We start from the raw sequence: 18184 nt of genomic DNA, 5'->3' as shown, positions 1-18184 counted from the left end.
TGGGGTCCCTCGGCCTAACATATTTTTGGGCCCCTGTTCGGAACAGATTTGAATTTATAATCCAATCCCTGATCTTTGATGCCCTCTTTAAGCTGGTCACTGGACAGTGCACTACCATACTTGTCCAAATTCTTAATGTATTTACATCTAATATTCAGGGACATTGACGTGTGTAACCAAATGGTGTTTCATGAAAGGGCACGCCCCTTGAATGTGGGCCACGCCCCTTAATTGTGGGCCACGCCCCTTGAATGTGGGCCACTTTTTTCGTCAGTGCCCGGGCCAAATTGTGATCCCAATCCGACCCTGTCAATGCCCTAATGTACCACCTGTTCTGCACAAGTGTTACGTATTTCAATAGGGGCGGTGGGGGTGGGGCGGTTGGGTGTTGGTTCGAGGTGGGGGAGGATGGAGGGAGGTGGTGATGGAGCAGGGGAAGGGGTGAGTGTGGCCTGGCAGGGGCCATCATTACATGTTTCTTAACAACTCAATCCCACAGCGATTTTTCAGTTCGTTAAAATTGGGCCTGGTGTTCCCACATCAGGAAAATCGGGTGGGAAACAACAGACCAATTAAAATCGAGCTTAGAGGTATCCCATCCAGATGTACCACTCCGGTCAGCTCCTAATTTGCCAGAGAGAGTAAACCCTCCCTTTTAAACAGAATCTGAGCCTATGCTGTTCATGAGTACATTTTTTTTTTGGTGTTACTTATTGGTGGATTTATAAATTATGTTTCTTACCTTCGTGGATCAGTTCATCAGCGCCAGCCTGAAAGAAAGAAGAAAACGATTACTGCGAGTTTCCTTAAGGTGTTCGCTTTGAACTCTTTTGAAATCAAGGTATTGCCGAACTAGGCTTGCATTGTAATAGAACTGCTTCAAGGGCCTTCCAGTTTACTGCTGGGGATTTTCCATAAATGAATAAGCAGCTGTTGCCACCTATATGCCTGCAGACTTCGTAATATGCTTAACATAAATAGAGCATGCTCAAGACATTCTAACTGTGAATGAACTCTTCTATAAAGTCACTGACGCAGTGCCAACTAGGCCCGGTAGCCAAAGGCACTAAAAATTAATTAAGCGACGATTCCTGAGGGGAACTGCCGCAGACTCCTACTGGAAAAATTCGGCTATATCCAGAAAGCTTACCCTCTACCAATGTATGTATTGCTGCAGTGGAGACTGTGGCAAGTGACCTGCTCCCCACCAGGGCAGGGCTGAAGAGCTGCAACGGGTTGGCATATGGCAGCTGCAGACAGGGAGAACACCGCACAGCAGCTAAGCAGGGCATGATACAGTATACCTGTCATTGACATACTACCATGGGCCAGGAGAACGGGTTAGAGCATTTAAGATTTGTTTGAATTATTGTTGGGGTAGGAAGTGCACAAAATCTCTTTCGGGGCAACAAAGCAGATTTTTATACAAAAAAAAGAGGGGTAAAAAGAGTGTAAAAAAAGGTTGCTCATTGTCACATGATCTCCAACAGGTGAGCGGATTCAAATAGGGGAGGAGCCCTGTGCCGCCCGCACCATTTAGCGAAGCAGGATTGTCGGATTAAGTGCGAGACTCTTGTTGGTGTAGGGCGCTGAGGAAGGCAACATACACGCCGAAATGCATCCGCCGCCACTAACCTGTGCATCCCTGTATTAAAGAGCCTCTGAAGGAACCCCCCTCTGGCCTCCGCTGTTTCTCTTCTGGGGAAGTAGTTCTGGGATATATTCTGCGCCAAGCCAGGAGCGCAGTACGATTGGCCCTGCTGTGCAAGCGACCCGGACAGACTGGCAACGCACTGCCCGCAGTGATTGCTTGGCTCGAGGTATCGAGAGGTCCGCCGTCCTCCGAAACAATTGGGAGAAAAGTACGGTGGCGGTATTTTACCCCCGTCAGGGCGTTGGGTGGCTGCATTGCTGCCCTCGGACATTGATTTCCCTGTTTGTTTGTCTGCAGCAGTCTGAGGGAACCCAAGGAGGTGCTTTGGGACTTTGGTGCATTTTAATGAGTCACGCCATCCGAACCTGCAAAGGACATTGGAGCTGGTACAGTTTCAAATTGCCCCCCACACCACCGGCCCAGCAGCATGAACATGTTGCATGCTGGGAGTTGGAGTTTGCTCATTGTCACGTGATCTCCAACAGGTGAGCGGATTCCACTAGGGGAGGAGCCAGTGCCGCCCGCACCATTTAAAGAAGCAGGATTGTCGGATTAACTGCGAGACTCTTGTTGGTGTAGGGTGCTGAGGAAGGCAACATATACGCCGAAATTCATCCGCCGCCACTAACCTGTGCATCCTTGTATTAAAGAGCCCCTGAAGGAACCCCCTCCGGCCTCCGCTGTTTCTCTTCTGGGGAAGTAGTTCTGGGATATAGATATATATATATATATATATATATATATATATATATATATATATAGGCATTTTTCCATTTTTTACACTCTTTTTACCTCTCTTTTTTGTATAAAAATCTGCATTGTTGCCCGAAAGAGATTTTGTGCACTTTCTACCCCAACAATAATATATTATATATATATATATATATATATAGAACATTCTTCCCTCCATCTAGAGAAACTCCGCACTCAAATCCCGGGGTTCACTTTTTTATGCACCAACAGCACTTGCATCAAATACCGGAACGCGTTTCGGCTGTAGACACAGCCTTTGTCAACAACAATCTATGGTTGACAAAGGCTGTGTCTACAGCCGAAACGCGTTCCGATTTTCAATGCAAGTGCTGCTGGGGAATAAATAAAGATTCTCTCTAGATGGAGGGAAGAATGTTTTGCATTTTAAAGAGGTGTTTGTGGTATGCCTCTTTCCTGCACCACCGGCGATTAGGATGCACTCCAGCAAAACCACAAAACCCAGAGTGCATATACATAAAATCATCCTCTAAAAATGACACTGGGCCCGAGGGGCTGGCATCCTCAGACCGAATTCGAAGGGGGGATGTGTGCCCCCCCCCCTTTGAAAATGACATCGGTCCCAGGATATGGGTGTCTTGGGCCGATTTCAGCCTGGGGAGAGGAGCTGCGTGCCCATCTTCCCCAGAAAAAAAGACACAGGCCCTGTGAGCTGGGGACCCTGGGGCCAAAATGAGCCCAGGGAGTCATGCCAGGTGCCCCGTGCCCTTGAAAGATGAGGATGGGGTTCCCAGGGCCACCATCGGCCGGGGGAGGAGTGCCACACGCTCCCCCTCGCCTTCATTTAAGAGAGTCATCCTGAGGGATTTGGGCAGAAGGCCCTAACAAGATTTGGGGTGGAGGGCCATGCAGTCACACTACCCCTTTAATAAAAAAGACAACAGCCCTGGGGGGAGAGGTTCTAAAGGGCTAATGAGGATTGGGGAAGGGGGCCTCGCAGCCCCCTTCCATTAAAAAAAATGCCCTGGGGGATGGGATTCCCAGGGCCTAATGAGACTCGTGGCAGGGGAGGTCATGCGCCCCCCTCCCATAAAAAAATAAAAAATCCCTGGGGCATGGGGTACCCAGGGCCAGGGCCTGTAGCCAACCCCTCAGCCAAAGGCTGTGTGCAGTGTGGAGCGGACTGCTTTTGGAGGGTTTGCCCTATGGCATGGCCACAGGCCTGACCTTGTGGTCAACACCCCACTGCGCCCTGCCAAAGTTTGTGCACAGAGTTGGGTTGGCTGCAGGCCAGGCCCTATGGCCATCCCCCCCCTGCTGTGCACAACCGAAGGCCCTGTGCGGTGTGGGGTTGGCTGCCTTTACAGGGTTGGCCATTTGGCTTAGCTGAGCATAGAGCGTGGGGTTGGCTGAAGGTGTGGTGTTGGCCGCAGGGACTGGCTGCAATGACGTCATTTGAGATGTCATCAGTGATGTCATAAATTATATCATAGAACATGCCAAGAGTAGTGTAATATGTGATTTCATAAGAAGTGCATGGCAACGGAGCAAGTTATAGTCAGCGATGCTAATTATAACTGGTGAATTTCTGTGTTTTTTTTAGTTCAGAACGATAATGTTGTTACTGACAAATTCACCTAACTATAACGTTACTCTAACCTTTGTTTTTTTCATGGAATTTCTAAGTTTAAAAAACAGATCTTTTAATGAGACTTAACTATAATGTTACTTTAACCTTTGTTTTTTTCAGTGAATTTCTAGTTTTATTTTTTACTTAAAGTAATATTTAGTTTTTAGTGAAAACAAATATATATATATATACATATATATATATATATATTGCTTCAACTCCCTCGCATTCGAAGGAAGGACGCACTAACAAACCGGTAATTTGATGTTTAATTTCTTTATTTTCAATCTGCAGCCTGACGCGTTTCGGGGTATCTTTCCCCTTCCTCGTAGACAAAAAATGGACATCACGGCAATGTTTGCTCCCAGCGTTCCCTGCATGCTTTTAAATTCATCCGCCTCCAGCGTGCTTCACTCCTGATTTTCTTTCAGGTGCATGCTGGAACGTGCAGTTCTTTTACGAGCTATATATATGTGGCATTATAGTTAGGCGAAAATGTCAGTTTAAAAGTTACATTTTAAACTTTAAAAAGCACAGAAATTCATCAGTTATATTTAACTTAAGAAACTATAACTCACGATATTGCCATGCACTCATGAAATTTTCTATGACATCAGTGATAACATCACTGAAAATAACTGAAATGACATCACTGTGCATGATGAAGGTTCGAGCTACCGTTTCTTGAGTTAACTGTAACTTGTGAATTTCAGTGTCTTTCTAAATTTAAAATGTTATATTTAAACTAATATTTTCACCTTACTATAATGTCACTTTAAATTTTGTATTTTTCAGTGACTTTCTGAGGTTTTAAAATCAAAGTAAGGTATTACAACCATTCCTAACTATAACGTCACTTAAACCTTTGATTTTTTTCACTGAATCGCTAGGGGTTTTTTTTTAGCATAAAGTAACATTTTATTACCATGCATTACTATGCAAACCACCCCCTGGACACTGCCTTCAGCCTTGCTGCTCGCACCTACCCCCAGAGGCTGATCAACACCCTGCTGAACTCGACCGACATCCTTTTGTGGCGTGAAAACAGCTGCAACACTTGTCTTGCAGCCAGGCCCTGTTCACAACCCTCCTCCAAGTTCTGGCAAACCCCCCGCCCCAAACAGACACAACCCCATCTTTTCTTTAATTTGACAAGACTTTTGCAGGAGCAAAGGGTCCACCCGAACCCCCCCAGAAGACTCCTGCAAGAGTACACAGGACTGCGATAGCTTGCTTGCACAGTCATGAAACGTGAAAAACAAAACTTTTTTTTTATTTCACCCAGTGGCCGTCCCTCTGGTGCCACCTCAAAAGGACCAGGGGGTCAAAGTACCCTACAGTGCCCCCTTATAACTTATTTTCATTTAATTATCAGGGTGCAGGGACAGAATCCCCAAGCCCTGTAATGAAGGCCACCCAATTAGAGTGTGAGCTTCTGGCTGATGGGAAAACAAGCCTCCTTGGCAAATGATATGGCTCTATTATTTGAAATTGTGTGCCCACGGGACACCTGTAAGAGTCTTGCGAACCCAACCATCTTGTTATATATATGTTTCGAAACTTAATTTCTCAAAACCTACTGAGCAGATTTACACCAAATTACAAAAGCACAGTTTTGGGGTAAAGATCTAATTTCTGCCAAATGTGGTGTAATTCTTCCATTCAGCAACTGTGACAGTCCTCTTTCTGTCATTAGATGATCCCTCCAATAGGAGTTATTTATTGGATTTTTAAGTATTTGAACCTGACACTCCCGCATTTAACCAGCATTGAGCAAAGCTGATAGGTGAAACGTTTCTGCATGATGTAATATTACATTTGAAAGTGAGATCATTTGAGTCTGCATTTATGGCCTGACACTTCCTCAGAATTACATTGAGCTGTGTCGGCGCCCGCTCGTGATTTAGGAAGTGGGTTCTGTGTGGGATATATATATATATATTTAGGTTTAAAGTATTTTATTTAGAAAGGTACAGCTGCATAGTAAAACAAACACATAGATATGCAATGTCAGTGGCAGGAAGTGTTCCAGGATTGGAGTTCTTATGTCCCAGCCCTGGGGGCTGTCTCAGTATCCTACTTCTTGCATGGAAATATGCAAACGAGGAGAAGGAGCATCCACGTACCATCCTGTACCTCTCCGTAAATAAACAATAATCCCCAACAACCCTCCCCTCCCCACCACCCGCCCTGCCCAGTGCTGCGTATTGTGGAAATAAACCTTTTACTTTGTAATCCATCCTGGTCACAGTCTCACCCTTGGGGTCGTGCCCCCTCCCCTCCAGCGGAACAGTGCTTCACAACGGCAGCGTAAGCCTCAGTAGTCTTAGGTATCTAGGGCATGTAATTTCCTTGAACTCTGTGGCCAATAGCGAGTGAAAGGGCTGCCACAGCTTCTCAAAACCAGTAACATCTCCCGCTAACATGAGTGACAGCTTTTCCATCCCCAGAACATGCCACAACCTATGAAGCCAACCTGTGTGAGATGGAATGGTAGGTGTGCGCCAGTGTATCAGTATGTTTTGTACAGCTGAGCCCAGCATAATAGCAATCTGCCGTCCCCTCTTAGATTTCAGCGGGTACATTAAGCCATTAGGGAGACCCAGCAGAGTGTACGCTGGAAATCGAGGCAGTTCAATCTCAAAGCATGCATCAATGTCATCTATCACTTCCGACCAGTAGGTTTGCAGTACGGGGCAGTCCCAGAGGATGTGTGTTAGTGTACCAATCTGCCCACACTCGCGCCAGCACGTATCACTAAGGAGCCTGTTCATTTCACGCAATCGTTCCGGGGTGTAATACCAGTAGGTGGAAACCTTGGTAAAGGTTTCCGTGAGGCCCACGTGGTAAGCCGAATGCCTCGCTCTGTATGAAATTTGGTCCCACTCCTTATGGCTAAGTGTTCTCCCCAGTTCCTTATTCCAACGTTCCCGGCCAGGAATGTGGAAGTGGGAGGACGGGAGCTGGAGCATCTTATATAGGTCCGATATGAGCTTGGCGTCTGAGGTGCGGGTAATTAGCCACCTTTCATATGGCAGTAACTTCCTATCTGCTGAGTCTCTAACACTCGGCTGTAAGGCCCAGTGTCGAACCTGCCAGTACCTCATGCGTTCTGTTTCGGCCATCTGGTACTCATCTCTAAAGTCCTGGAAGGAAATCACCCCCTCCGCAGCATACATGTGGAAAAGTGCCCTGCAGCCCCTATCCCTCCAGTGTGAGAAGGCCCCTTGTTCCGTTCCTGGTGTGAAATCTGGATTGCCTATGATCGGTGTGAACGGCGAGGGAAACAAGGTGAGTTCAAAAGCGCGATTGGTAGTGTCCCACACTCTTAGCGGCACTCGTGTGATATAAGAAGCATAGAGATTCGGGGGGCGATGTGGCCTGCGAAGGAATGGAATTTCCTGTAAGGGGCGTCCGGCTATTGCTTGGTCTTGGAAGAGCCAGTGTTTATCGGATTCCCACCTACTCCACTCTACCAAGTAACGCAGTTGTGATGCTTGGAAGTATTTGCGGAGATCAGGGATTCCTAGTCCTCTGGCTTCTGGTGCTAAGGTTGTGAGGGCGCGACGCATTCGGGGCTTACGGCCCTGCCACACAAAGCGGGACACTTCGGTTTGCATCTGTTGAATCCAACCCTTGGGGGGCTGCAGAGGTAGTGCTCGGAATAGGTATAAGAGTTGGGGCAAAACGGTCATTTTGACCGCTGCTACCCTACCAAGCATGGAGATCATCCCTTTGTTCCATCTCCCAAGTTCCTCCCTCACCTTCAGACCCATCGCTTCATAGTTAACGGAAACCATGGCCTGCAATGTTGGGGCTAACGCAATCCCCAGGTATTGTACCCGATCTCGTGACCAACGTAGGGGAAAGAGCCCCTGTAGGTCGCTTTTTACCGCCGACGACAGGGAAATGTCCAAGGCAGTGGACTTTTCAACATTCATTCGAAAGCTCGCCACATTCTCAAAAGCTTTAAGTTCAGCCATACATGCAGGTAGGGCCTGTCCCGGGTTCTCCAATGTAAAAAGTACATCGTCCGCATAAAGGCTTATGGCATGGGTGTAACCGCCCATTCGCACCCCAGTCACTGCCTCATTCTGCCGAACCCGTTGGGCGAAGGGCTCCATATAGAGCGCGAAGAGAAGGGGAGAGAGAGGACAGACTTGTCTCGTTCCACGCTCGATATCAAATCGCCGGGAACCCCAGCCATTCACTCGCACGGTTGCAGAGGGGAATTTATAGCAGTTAAACACCATGGTCCGGAATTTCTCCCCCATTCCCAACCGCGCCATCACCCGTTCGAGGTAGGGCCAGTGCACCCGGTCAAACGCTTTCTCTGCGTCGACTGAGAGCAACATCCTCTCCCCCGGAATACGCGAAGCTTTTTCTAAGATGTGTATTATTCTCTTAGTGTTGTCCACAGTTTGGCGGCCCGGCAGAAAGCCGGCCTGATCCGGTTCAATCAGGCCGGGAAGGTACTGAGCTAGTCTTGTTGCTAGGATCCCCGTGTAGATTTTCAAATCCACGTTTAGTAAGGAGATCGGCCTATATGAGCCGCATTGTTTCCTGTCTTTCCCTGGTTTAGGAATTACCGATACTGTTGCCTGTAGGAGGTCTGGAGAGATGGCTCCTGGATCAGAAAAGGAGTTAAACAGTTTGGTCAGGATCGGAGCCAGTGTCGTGCTGAACGTTTTATAGAAGAGGGCGGTGTAACCGTCCGGGCCCGGGGCTTTCCCTAATTTAAGCTTAGAAATCGCTGCTACCACCTCCTCAATCCTAATTTCTCTCTCAAGATAGCTTGCCTGTTCGGGGGTCAAGGACGATAGGGTCACCGAATCAAGGTAATCATCTGGGTCTTCCATGTGTGCGGTCTCCGCCGCATACAGGTCAGCGTAAAATCGACGGAAGGTCTCAGCAATTTCTTCGTCGCCTGAAATCTCCTGACCCGCGTTCCCCGCCAATTCTTTCACCTGGCGACTCTGATGTGCTACTCTCAGTTTAGCTGCTAGGAGGCGGCCACAGCGATCCCCTCCCGTGTAAAAGGCGTGTTTTAGGCGTAGCGCAGCATATTCAGCCCTATCCAAGTCCAATGAGGACAAGAGTTTCCTAGCCACTTTCAACTGCTTCCAAACTCTCGGAGCCCCAGTGCGACGGTGTACGTGTTCCAGCTCCCTGACCTTCTGTGTGAGCTCATCGCGTTTTATTTTCCTCTCGCGATTGTCCGCAGCGGAAATTGCTATGAACTCTCCCCGTATTACCGCCTTGAGGGCCCCCCATGGAGTCGATAGTGAAGTATCAGTGTTAGAGTTATGTAGTTGGAAATCTTTCACTGAGTCCATAATACTCTGCACTACTGCTTTTTTATGTAGGAGTGTATCTCGGAGTCGCCAGACTCCCCTGCGGGCAGAGCCCTGCGGGAGAAGAAAGGTCCCCGATACCGGTGCATGGTCCGAAAGAGAAATGACACCCATTTCTGAGGCGGTGGCCAAGTTACGGACCGGTCCAGAGACCAGTAGGTGATCTAGCCTGGCGTATGTCTTGTGTGCGTGTGAGTAATAGGAAAAGTCCCTGTCGGTGGGGTGGAGTTCGCGCCAGAGGTCGTGTAGGTCGGAATCAATTAGCTGCGCCTTCACCGCTTGCGAGAGTTCCCCAGTCTGCGGGTGTCGCTGCATTGATCTATCCTTTGAAGAGTCAAAGACCAGGTTAATGTCCCCTCCCAATATAATATGTATATCTGGTGATGCTGTGATATCCTCTAGTGCCTGGCGTAAAAATCTATCTTGTCGTTCATTCGGGCCATAAACCGTGCCTACCGTGAATACCAGGGTTCCCAGTTTAAATCTGTAGGCCAAGAGCCTCCCCTTTTGTTCTACAAATTTGTGCAGGACTTCCCCCTTGAATGCTTTGGACAAAAGAATGGCAACTCCAGCCGTTTTGGTTGTGTTGGAGGAAAAGAACTGCGTAGGGAAATGGCGGGACCTTAACCTGTGACAGTCGCCTGCCAATAAGTGAGTTTCCTGAAGTAAACAGATGTCTGCTTGGGAGTGTTCCAATAGTGAAAGTACAGCCCTCCTCTTCGTGGGATTGTTCAGCCCCTTAACATTCAGGGTGACTATCTTTAACTCTGCCATGGAGGGTCGGGACTACTTTGGCTATGTGTGTAGATTAGACTGCGTGGCATCTCAATGACTACCAAGTGGACATGTGTGTCTGGACCACTACTCGCAGATACTGTAAAAGCACTGGATAGGGAAGCCCCCAACTCTCCCCCTTCAACATGTCCCCTCTCTCCCCCCAGTCCCCAACTCCACAACTCCCCCCCCCTCCCCTCTCCAAACTTGGTCCCCGAACTCCCCCTCCCCACCCATCCACAACAACCCCCCCCAAAACCTAGGATCAATAGTCCCAGTCCTGCCGATAACGGACAAGTCCGTGGTAAAGCCCCTCAGTGGACGTCCTGCCACCAGTATCCTCCCCTCCGCCCCCCCACCCCCACCTTACCCCAAGCCAGCTTCAACAGTGATGCAGTGTCATTCTCCCCCCGGAGCCAGGTTACGCGGTCAGTGCAACTCCACCTTCTGCTGCCGTGTCCCTGGAAATCGTCTGAATGGCATCTGCCATCCCAGCTCTGATGGTGGGCGAGCCCGGTCTCCGTGATGCAGTCGATGTCCTGCGCCTCGAGACTCTCCGCCATCCCTCCTCGGTAGTGCGTCGCCTCCGTGGCGTGGAAGATTCCTCCTCTTCCGCAGTGATTCCCAACACTTCGCAGGTGTCCTGAAGGGACCTCAATTGGTGCGTTTCCCCATTCCATCTGAAAATGAGGCGGAAAGGGTGCCCCCAGGAGTAGGGCGTGTCGTGCTGCCGCAGGAAGTCCGTCGCTATCTTAAATGACTTGCGCTTTTGAAGGGTAATCGTGGAGAGGTCCTGATATAGGGCCACAGGGTGACCCCTGAATATTATCGATTGCTTTCTCCTCGCTTCGGCCATGATCCGTTCTTTCACCTGGAATTCGGGTAGGAAGGCCAGGATGTCTGGTGGGGGCCCCGTTGCTCGTCTCGGCGGACCCACCCTGTGAGCCCTGTCGATTCTAATAAGGAAGTCTTCTGATTCGCCTAGGATGTCCCGGAATAGCTCCTGCAGGTACTCGACTATGCCAGCATTCTCCTCTGAGGACGGCACCCCCCGTACCCGTATGTTGTTCCTCCGCGACCTATTCTCCAAATCCTCATTGTGCAGTTGAAGATCCAGGTGTTGATCTCTGAGGCGCAACACCTCCTGCTGCAAGTGCGAGATCTCCTCGTCCTGTCTCTGCTTGGAGCTTTCAACCGAGGCCACTCTCTCACCCAGGCCATCCACTTCCCGGCGTATTTCACGCACCTCCCCTGCTACTTCCTGCTTCAAGGTTTGAAAGTCTTCCCTCAGCGTCCCAAAAAGGGTCTCTAGAAAGGACCTGGTGACCGGGGGTTCTCCATTGTTCACCACTTGGGAGCTGCCGGACGCCCCTGGCGATGTCTGGTTCCTGTCGCCCCTGCCTTGGGACTTGCCAAGCATCTCAGGGAGAGTGCGGTCCCCCTTTTTATTGCCTTTCTGTCCGGCCATCTCGCCTGCTGGCCCGCTGTACGTGCTTGACTCGCCTCAATACCCAGCACCTCCTTCACAGGACCAGTCACTATGCCCCAGTACGCAGCACCGGGGCCACCAGCCTCCACCTCAGCCCCTCCGCACCGAGCGCGCGTCTCCACAGGGGCCCAAGCTGCAAACGGGCCGGGGAAGTCCCCAATACAGCTCCACTACTGTGCCCCCAGGTTGCAGTGGCGCAACAGTACTGTCTGCTCTCCACCGGGTGGGCCTCTCCTTGACCAGGCCAATGCTGCCGCTCCTCGGTCACCCCAAGCCTGCAACGTGGATCGGCGATCTCCGCCGTTACCCCAACATCTGTTTGCTCATGGAAGGCCCCAAATGGCCAAGGTCCGGGGCACGGGTTCCCAGCAAGGCCCCTCTGCTGGACTGGGTGTCACCCTGGGCTCCAGCTGCCTCCTGCGTGCTCACCCCGCCCCCATGCAGTCCGCGGGGTCAATTGCTGCCACACCTGGGCCCCCAGCACGTCTCCGCACCCCACCTGCTGCCTCCTCACCTTTTCCGAGTAGCCTGGAGGAGGGGGGGGGGGGCGCCCGCTCCGTCTCCGTCTCCTCCTGATCTGCAGCTATCCCGGCCTCCCTGGGACCGTGTGCGCTGCTATGGGCACTGTAGCTGGGGGTCACAGGCGCAGCTCGGTGGGCTGCGGGCACCGCCGCTGCGCTGGGTTCTTCCCTGCCACCGGAGCTGCTCCTCCAATGCTCCGTTCGCTGCCGCCTTCCGTCTAGGCCGCAGCCGCGGCCTCAATTGGTCGAGGGGCGGGCTCAGGGGCAGGCAGGCACCAGGGTTGGCGCCGTCCTCGGGGCTCCGCTCCTCCCACACCGGGCTCCAGCGCTCGCCTCCGCCGGGTCACCGACCCCACTTGTACCGGTTCCCAGCCCGGACCTCAGGACTGCCAGGCGCCTTGACAACAGCAGCTGTGCCTCGGCTCCGGCCCGCTCCACTGCAGCACCTCGGGGCTCCGGGGCCGCTCGCACCGCTCACGGCCGTCTCAGCAACGGCGAGTCCGGACCCCAGACCAGCGGTGACCGGAGGCACCCCCAGGCAGCTCCGCTTCCCCAGGTAGGCAGGGGGGGAGAAAATGCTCAGTTCAGGGGGCTTCGGGCCTGGCCGGGAGCGGGAGCTCGGGAAGGACACGTCCTTCTACTCCGCCATCTTGGCCACGCCCCCCTATATATATATATTTAGACATATATGAATATATAAAAATGCTTCAGAATCCCGGCTTGTAAACGCTCACCACTCAGAGGGCCTGCTTGCAGAATTGCTAGCCATCTCTTATATCTTGCAAGGAGCATCTCCACATCAAAAGAGAAATATCAGCAGGATACTTGGTCATTGCTGCAATTTTCTTTAATTCTTTATGTGCCATAACATGAAGACGTTGCAAGTTTTTGACTCGCATCTTGGGTTTTTCCGTGAATTCCTAGGTGTTTTTAAACATAAAGTAATATTTTATTACCATACATAAATATGCTAATACGAGCGGCACATGGCCTTCGACTGTGCACATTGTGCGGTTGGCCACAGAGCCTATCCTCTGGCCAGGCACCACGCCCAACCCCATGTGGGTGGCAACACCTCAATATGCAAGGCCTTAGGCCATACACGGCATGGAGTTAGCCGCAGTGCTTGACCTGAAGCCAGTCCCCGTCGGGCGCCCACTACCTGTCACGCACGACCTTCGGCTGTGCGCGGCATGGGTTAACCCGAGTTCTAACAACCACAGGCCCTCAGGACCTGCCCCTTTTTTTAAAAAAAACTGTTTACCAATTCCATTAGACTCTAGCGAGAGCCAGTGAAGAACTTGCACTTCCGTGGAACCATCTCAGGAGTCCAGGTGGCCTGGCGGGCTCCAGTGGGACACCTGCAGGATCACGAACACCACCCCAATTTTTTTTTTTTTAAAGAATTCAGTCCCTGTAGGGGCCCCTCTGGGGCCGCACCAAAAGGTCCAGAGATCCGGGTACCACTATCTGGCCCCCTGAAGTCAGATTTATATTTATTTTTAGAATACGAGGACTGACTACCCATGCAGTGAAATGGTCGCTGTAACATTTCTGTTGTGGCCAGACAATGATAGCGCAAGATGGCCTACAGGAAAAATTAGCCCATTCGGGCAATTATATTTCTCTATTATTTGAAGTTGTGTGAATGCTGGGCTCTCGCGAGATTAATGTAAATTCAACTGTCCAGATATACAAATGTTTTGAATCTTAATTTCTCAAAAACAAATTCGTGGATTTACACCAAACCACATAAAGCATGATTTCTGGACTGAGAGGTAGCTGTATGGCAAATTTGGTGAGCCATTTTTACGGTATCATTGTTCAATTTTCCTATGGAAAATTGCGTAGGGAAATTCCGTTTTGGGACTCACTTTTTTTCTCAGCTCTTGCTTGATAGATTTTTTTTTGCAGATTTATTTAGTGCAAACTTGTACCGAAGGTATTGGATCACTTTACATGAGCACCAGTAATGTTGCACAAGTACACTAAGATTTTTTGTAGGCACACGGCGATTACATGATTTGTATACACAAAAATGAGCTGTCCTTAGTGTGGGTTCCTACAGTTTACGAGAGTTATATTGAGGTGCAGCACCAGTGAGGACATCTCATATAAAGTTTCAGACTAGCCTCACACACCGCCCAGTGTCTTGCTTCATCATTGGCTCTCCTTGCCCTCTAAAAACGTTGTTTGATAGAGGGCGGGCATCGACCTGGAGACAAGGATGCACTTCTAAAGCTAAGTGGTGGCCGTGAGAAAGTAAAAGGTGATCTAAAAACCAGTACATTTGTAACTACACTGTGTTTATTCAATGTGCAAATGTATGGTATTAAAATAGGTGAACGGTGATCTGGGACGCTATTCTCCCTTCAGCGTGTTAAGTGTGGTCAACATGTTTCTGCATTTGTGTCCCCGAAGGTACATAGCATTCGTAAGGACCAAAAGGTTTCTAATTATGGGCGCCTCTTTTTTGCATCTAGTGCAATAAGGACCTGCCCCTCAAGGGACGGGGGCAAGTGGAGTCAAGCTACCCGTTTGGTGTAGTACCAATGTAAGTGATTCTGTAGGAAAAAAGGAAACAAAAAAGGACATACAAACCAAACGTGTAAGTATATTTACAAGTGGCAAACTTTGCCATCCAAGCCAAGTCGCACCTATTGCGTGCGTGGTGTGGTCTTTATGAGACACGTGGCAAGTATACCTGGCATCACACAACCAATGAAATGATGGCAATCCATTTCTTACCCTAGAATACTATCTTATTTACTCCATGGGAGGGCGAGGGTGGAAGGGCCTACTGTGACTTTCTGTAAAAGGAGAGGTACAGAGGGTTAGGGTCTATTTGTGTGTCCACAAGGCTGTGATACAACTGGCCAACAAACAGTATAATGCAGTAGAAATGTTGTATGCCCAGTGTGGGCAAGATACACACAACCTTTCAACAGAAGGTAAAACAAAACTTTAACTTTCACAACCCTACAGGCACTCATACTCTAACTGTCTGAATTCAACACTTCCAGCCGTTGTCTCTAAAGGCGTCCTCTTGGTCTCCCCGTCGTTGGAGAATGGTGAAAAACTTGAGGGTTTAAATACTATGGTCGTGGTTAATTAATTGCCAAATACGCGCTAATTGGAAGAGCGTGTGTCCTGTTCGGGGCAGGTCTGGACGCCTGGTGTGGGGCATCTCTAATTCCACTTGCTCACATTGGGTGAAAAAGGAGTTATTTCCACCCAGTAACTAGTGAACCCAAGGTGTTCACGCTCTACTAAGTGTAAAGCACACTTGGATGGATCATCGCGACCATGGGGTTTTGAAAAAGTGGCTGCACATCCGCGGGGGTAGATGTTCCTGCTTCGCGCTTGCGCGCGCGAGTCTCTAAGAGTTAGCATCACACACTAGGAGCATAACTCATCGATGAGGGATATGCTCTGAAGTCAATATCCAGTGAAGTAGTGTGGCTCACTGGTTAGAGGCGGCAGACCCGAGAGCAGAGGACGGCCCGGGACCAGGGTTCGATTCCCGGCGTGGCAGGTTTCTGGACCAGGGTCAGCGGACTCGATAATTCTCTCGCCTCGGTGCCCACTCTGATCAGCGATCACACTCGGCAACTCTGGGCATTAGCTTGCCTCATCTTCACTAACGGCCCCACCAGACCGCCGGGGATGCCTGGTCTCACCCTGGAGATACCCATTAAGGGACCATCTCTCAGGGAAGCCAGGAAGGGTTTCGCAGCGGTCGAAGCGCCTTGGGACCCTACGGGTAAGTAGTGCGCTATATAAATGCCAATACACACACATACACAGATACACAGGCTGTGCGCACGCGCGTCGCTTTCTCTATGGTTAAAGTCACATTAGTAAATGTGAATGCATCTCTATTATGTCTCACGGACTGTGCCGAGCATGGTGTGCCTGTACGTCCACCAATTTGAACAGGACTACATTTTCAATTATGCAATCCTTTTTCAACTCAGATGAGAACATGGAAGCGGTATGTAGATGATGTCCTGATCATCTGGAAGGGCACAACAGATGAAGCCATGCAGTTTGTGGAGTGAGTCAACAGTATAGACCCCAACCTAAGATTTACTCACACCATTGAAAAAAAACATGCAGTTTTTCTGGATCTGGACATAACCCTTTCGAAGGAAGGAATATCCAACAAAGTACACATTAAACCAACAGACAGAAACAATCTTCTCCTCTTTGCGACCTACCACTCGAGGGCTCTACGTGAAAATCTGCCAGTTGGACAATTTCTCAGAGTACGGAGGAACTGCTCGGAGGTGGACACTTTTCAGGCACAGGCAGAACAAACGGAGGAACTGCTCGGAGGTGGACACTTTTCAGGCACAGGCAGAACAACTAGAAAGCAAGCTCCTGGAGAGACAATACCCGAGTCGAATGATCAAACGAGCGAAGAAGAGGGCGAAGAACAATAATCTGGAAGCCCTTTTGGAGACAATACCGAAGGAACAAATGGTCCGTTTGGTATTCGTAACTACGTACAATCCCGTTTCAAATAGAGTGCAGAACATTATTAAGAAGAAGTAGGCAATCTTGAACAGCAGAAATCAGAAGTGGAAACCCCCACTCTTCGCGTTCAAACTGAGTAGAAACTTGAGGGATGACCTGGTACACTCGAACATCCCCAACAATGACAACAAGATGACCCTATGGAGCCAACCGCAACCAACAGGCCACTATCCGTGCGCAACTGTGTGTACTGCCGCCTGAATACCACTACTAAGGAAGTTGACATTGGCACGGACAACCCCTGGAGACTAAAAGTCTTCAGTAATTGTAATACAGAAAACGTAGTCTATCTACTGACCTGTCCATGCAATTTGAAGTACGTCGGAATGGCGACAAGAAAGGTGAAAACAAGGATCAGCCAACACCGCAGCACCATCCGCTGCAGGAAAACAAATACAAAACTGACGAAACACTTCACAGAAAATAAACATAGTGATTCTTATCTACGGTGGGTCATTCTAGAGGTCATGAATAAACAAAAAAACGACATTGGCAGACAACTACACATCCGGGAACAACGTTGGGTGTACAGGTTTCATACATGGGAGCAAGGCCTTAATGATGAAATACCATGGTTACAGATGGCAAGGTGACCAGGCCTCACCCAATGTACATACCCATCAGTGACTCATGCAGTTGTATACCATTACAGTAGGGGCTCTGGGACCATGACAGAAAAAGGCCACACGTGGGCAGTCCACGCAAATATAGGTTAAGGTATTACCACAGGGTAGATAGCAACTACCATTGTATTATCTAAACACTTGGGGTGGTGCTCAGCATATTAGTATTGGGCTAGAAATGTCGTACTGTGGTAAACTCGCAGATCAAGGACACTGGCATAAGCATGGGACATGCAACTTAAACAATAGAGCAGTGCACCCAGGCCCCCTCCTTTATAACCAAAAAACTGTCAAGGAAGTGTACTCCACGCGCTTCCTATTAGCACGTACTTGGCAATTAATTAACCACTTGACCATAGTATTTAAACCCTCCGGTTTTTCACCATTCTCCAGCAACGGGGAGACCAAGAGGACGCCTTTAGAGACAATGGCTGGAAGTGCTGAATTCAGACAGTAAGAGTATGAGTGTCTGTATGGTTGTGAAAGTGAAAGTTTTACTTCACCTTCTGTTGAAAGGTTGTGTGTATCTTGCCCACACTGGGCATTCAACTTTTTCACTGCATTATACTGTTTGTTGGCCAGTTGTATCACAGCCTTGTTGACACACAAATAGACCCTAACCCTCTGTACCTCTATATATCTGTCTGTGTGTGCCCCTTCTGCGTAAATAAAATCAGCGTGGTTGACATATTTGCCCTCCGAGTGCTGTTTTGTACTTTTGCAAAGATCGAGAGGAGTTGGAGCGGTATATATACATATATATATATCCCGCTTCAAAATGCACCTCTCTGCGAGGCCCTCTCAGGTGGGTGCCCGAACGCGGCGGTGCTTGCCACGAAATAAATCAGCGCTGCCAATTCGACGTTGTTTATTCAGCAGATGGTACGGT

General features: G+C 49.5%; 1 protein-coding gene across 1 annotated transcript in view; it reads right to left on the bottom strand.

Moving 5' to 3' along the window:
- The window catches only part of ADAMTS3 (ADAM metallopeptidase with thrombospondin type 1 motif 3), a 702179-nt gene that overhangs the window by 675505 nt on the left and 8490 nt on the right, over positions 1-18184 (bottom strand). The window contains exon 2 of the mRNA XM_086961556.1: positions 743-770. Coding sequence (XP_086817682.1) covers positions 743-770 — 28 coding nt within the window. The remainder of the gene's footprint in view (positions 1-742; positions 771-18184) is intronic.

Source organism: Lissotriton vulgaris, chromosome 3_1 (genome assembly GCF_964263255.1).
Source record: "Lissotriton vulgaris chromosome 3_1, aLisVul1.2, whole genome shotgun sequence".
Lineage (NCBI taxonomy): Eukaryota > Metazoa > Chordata > Amphibia > Caudata > Salamandridae > Lissotriton > Lissotriton vulgaris.
The sequence above is the reverse complement of the archived record's forward strand: the minus strand, read 5'-3'. Positions and strand labels throughout refer to the sequence as shown.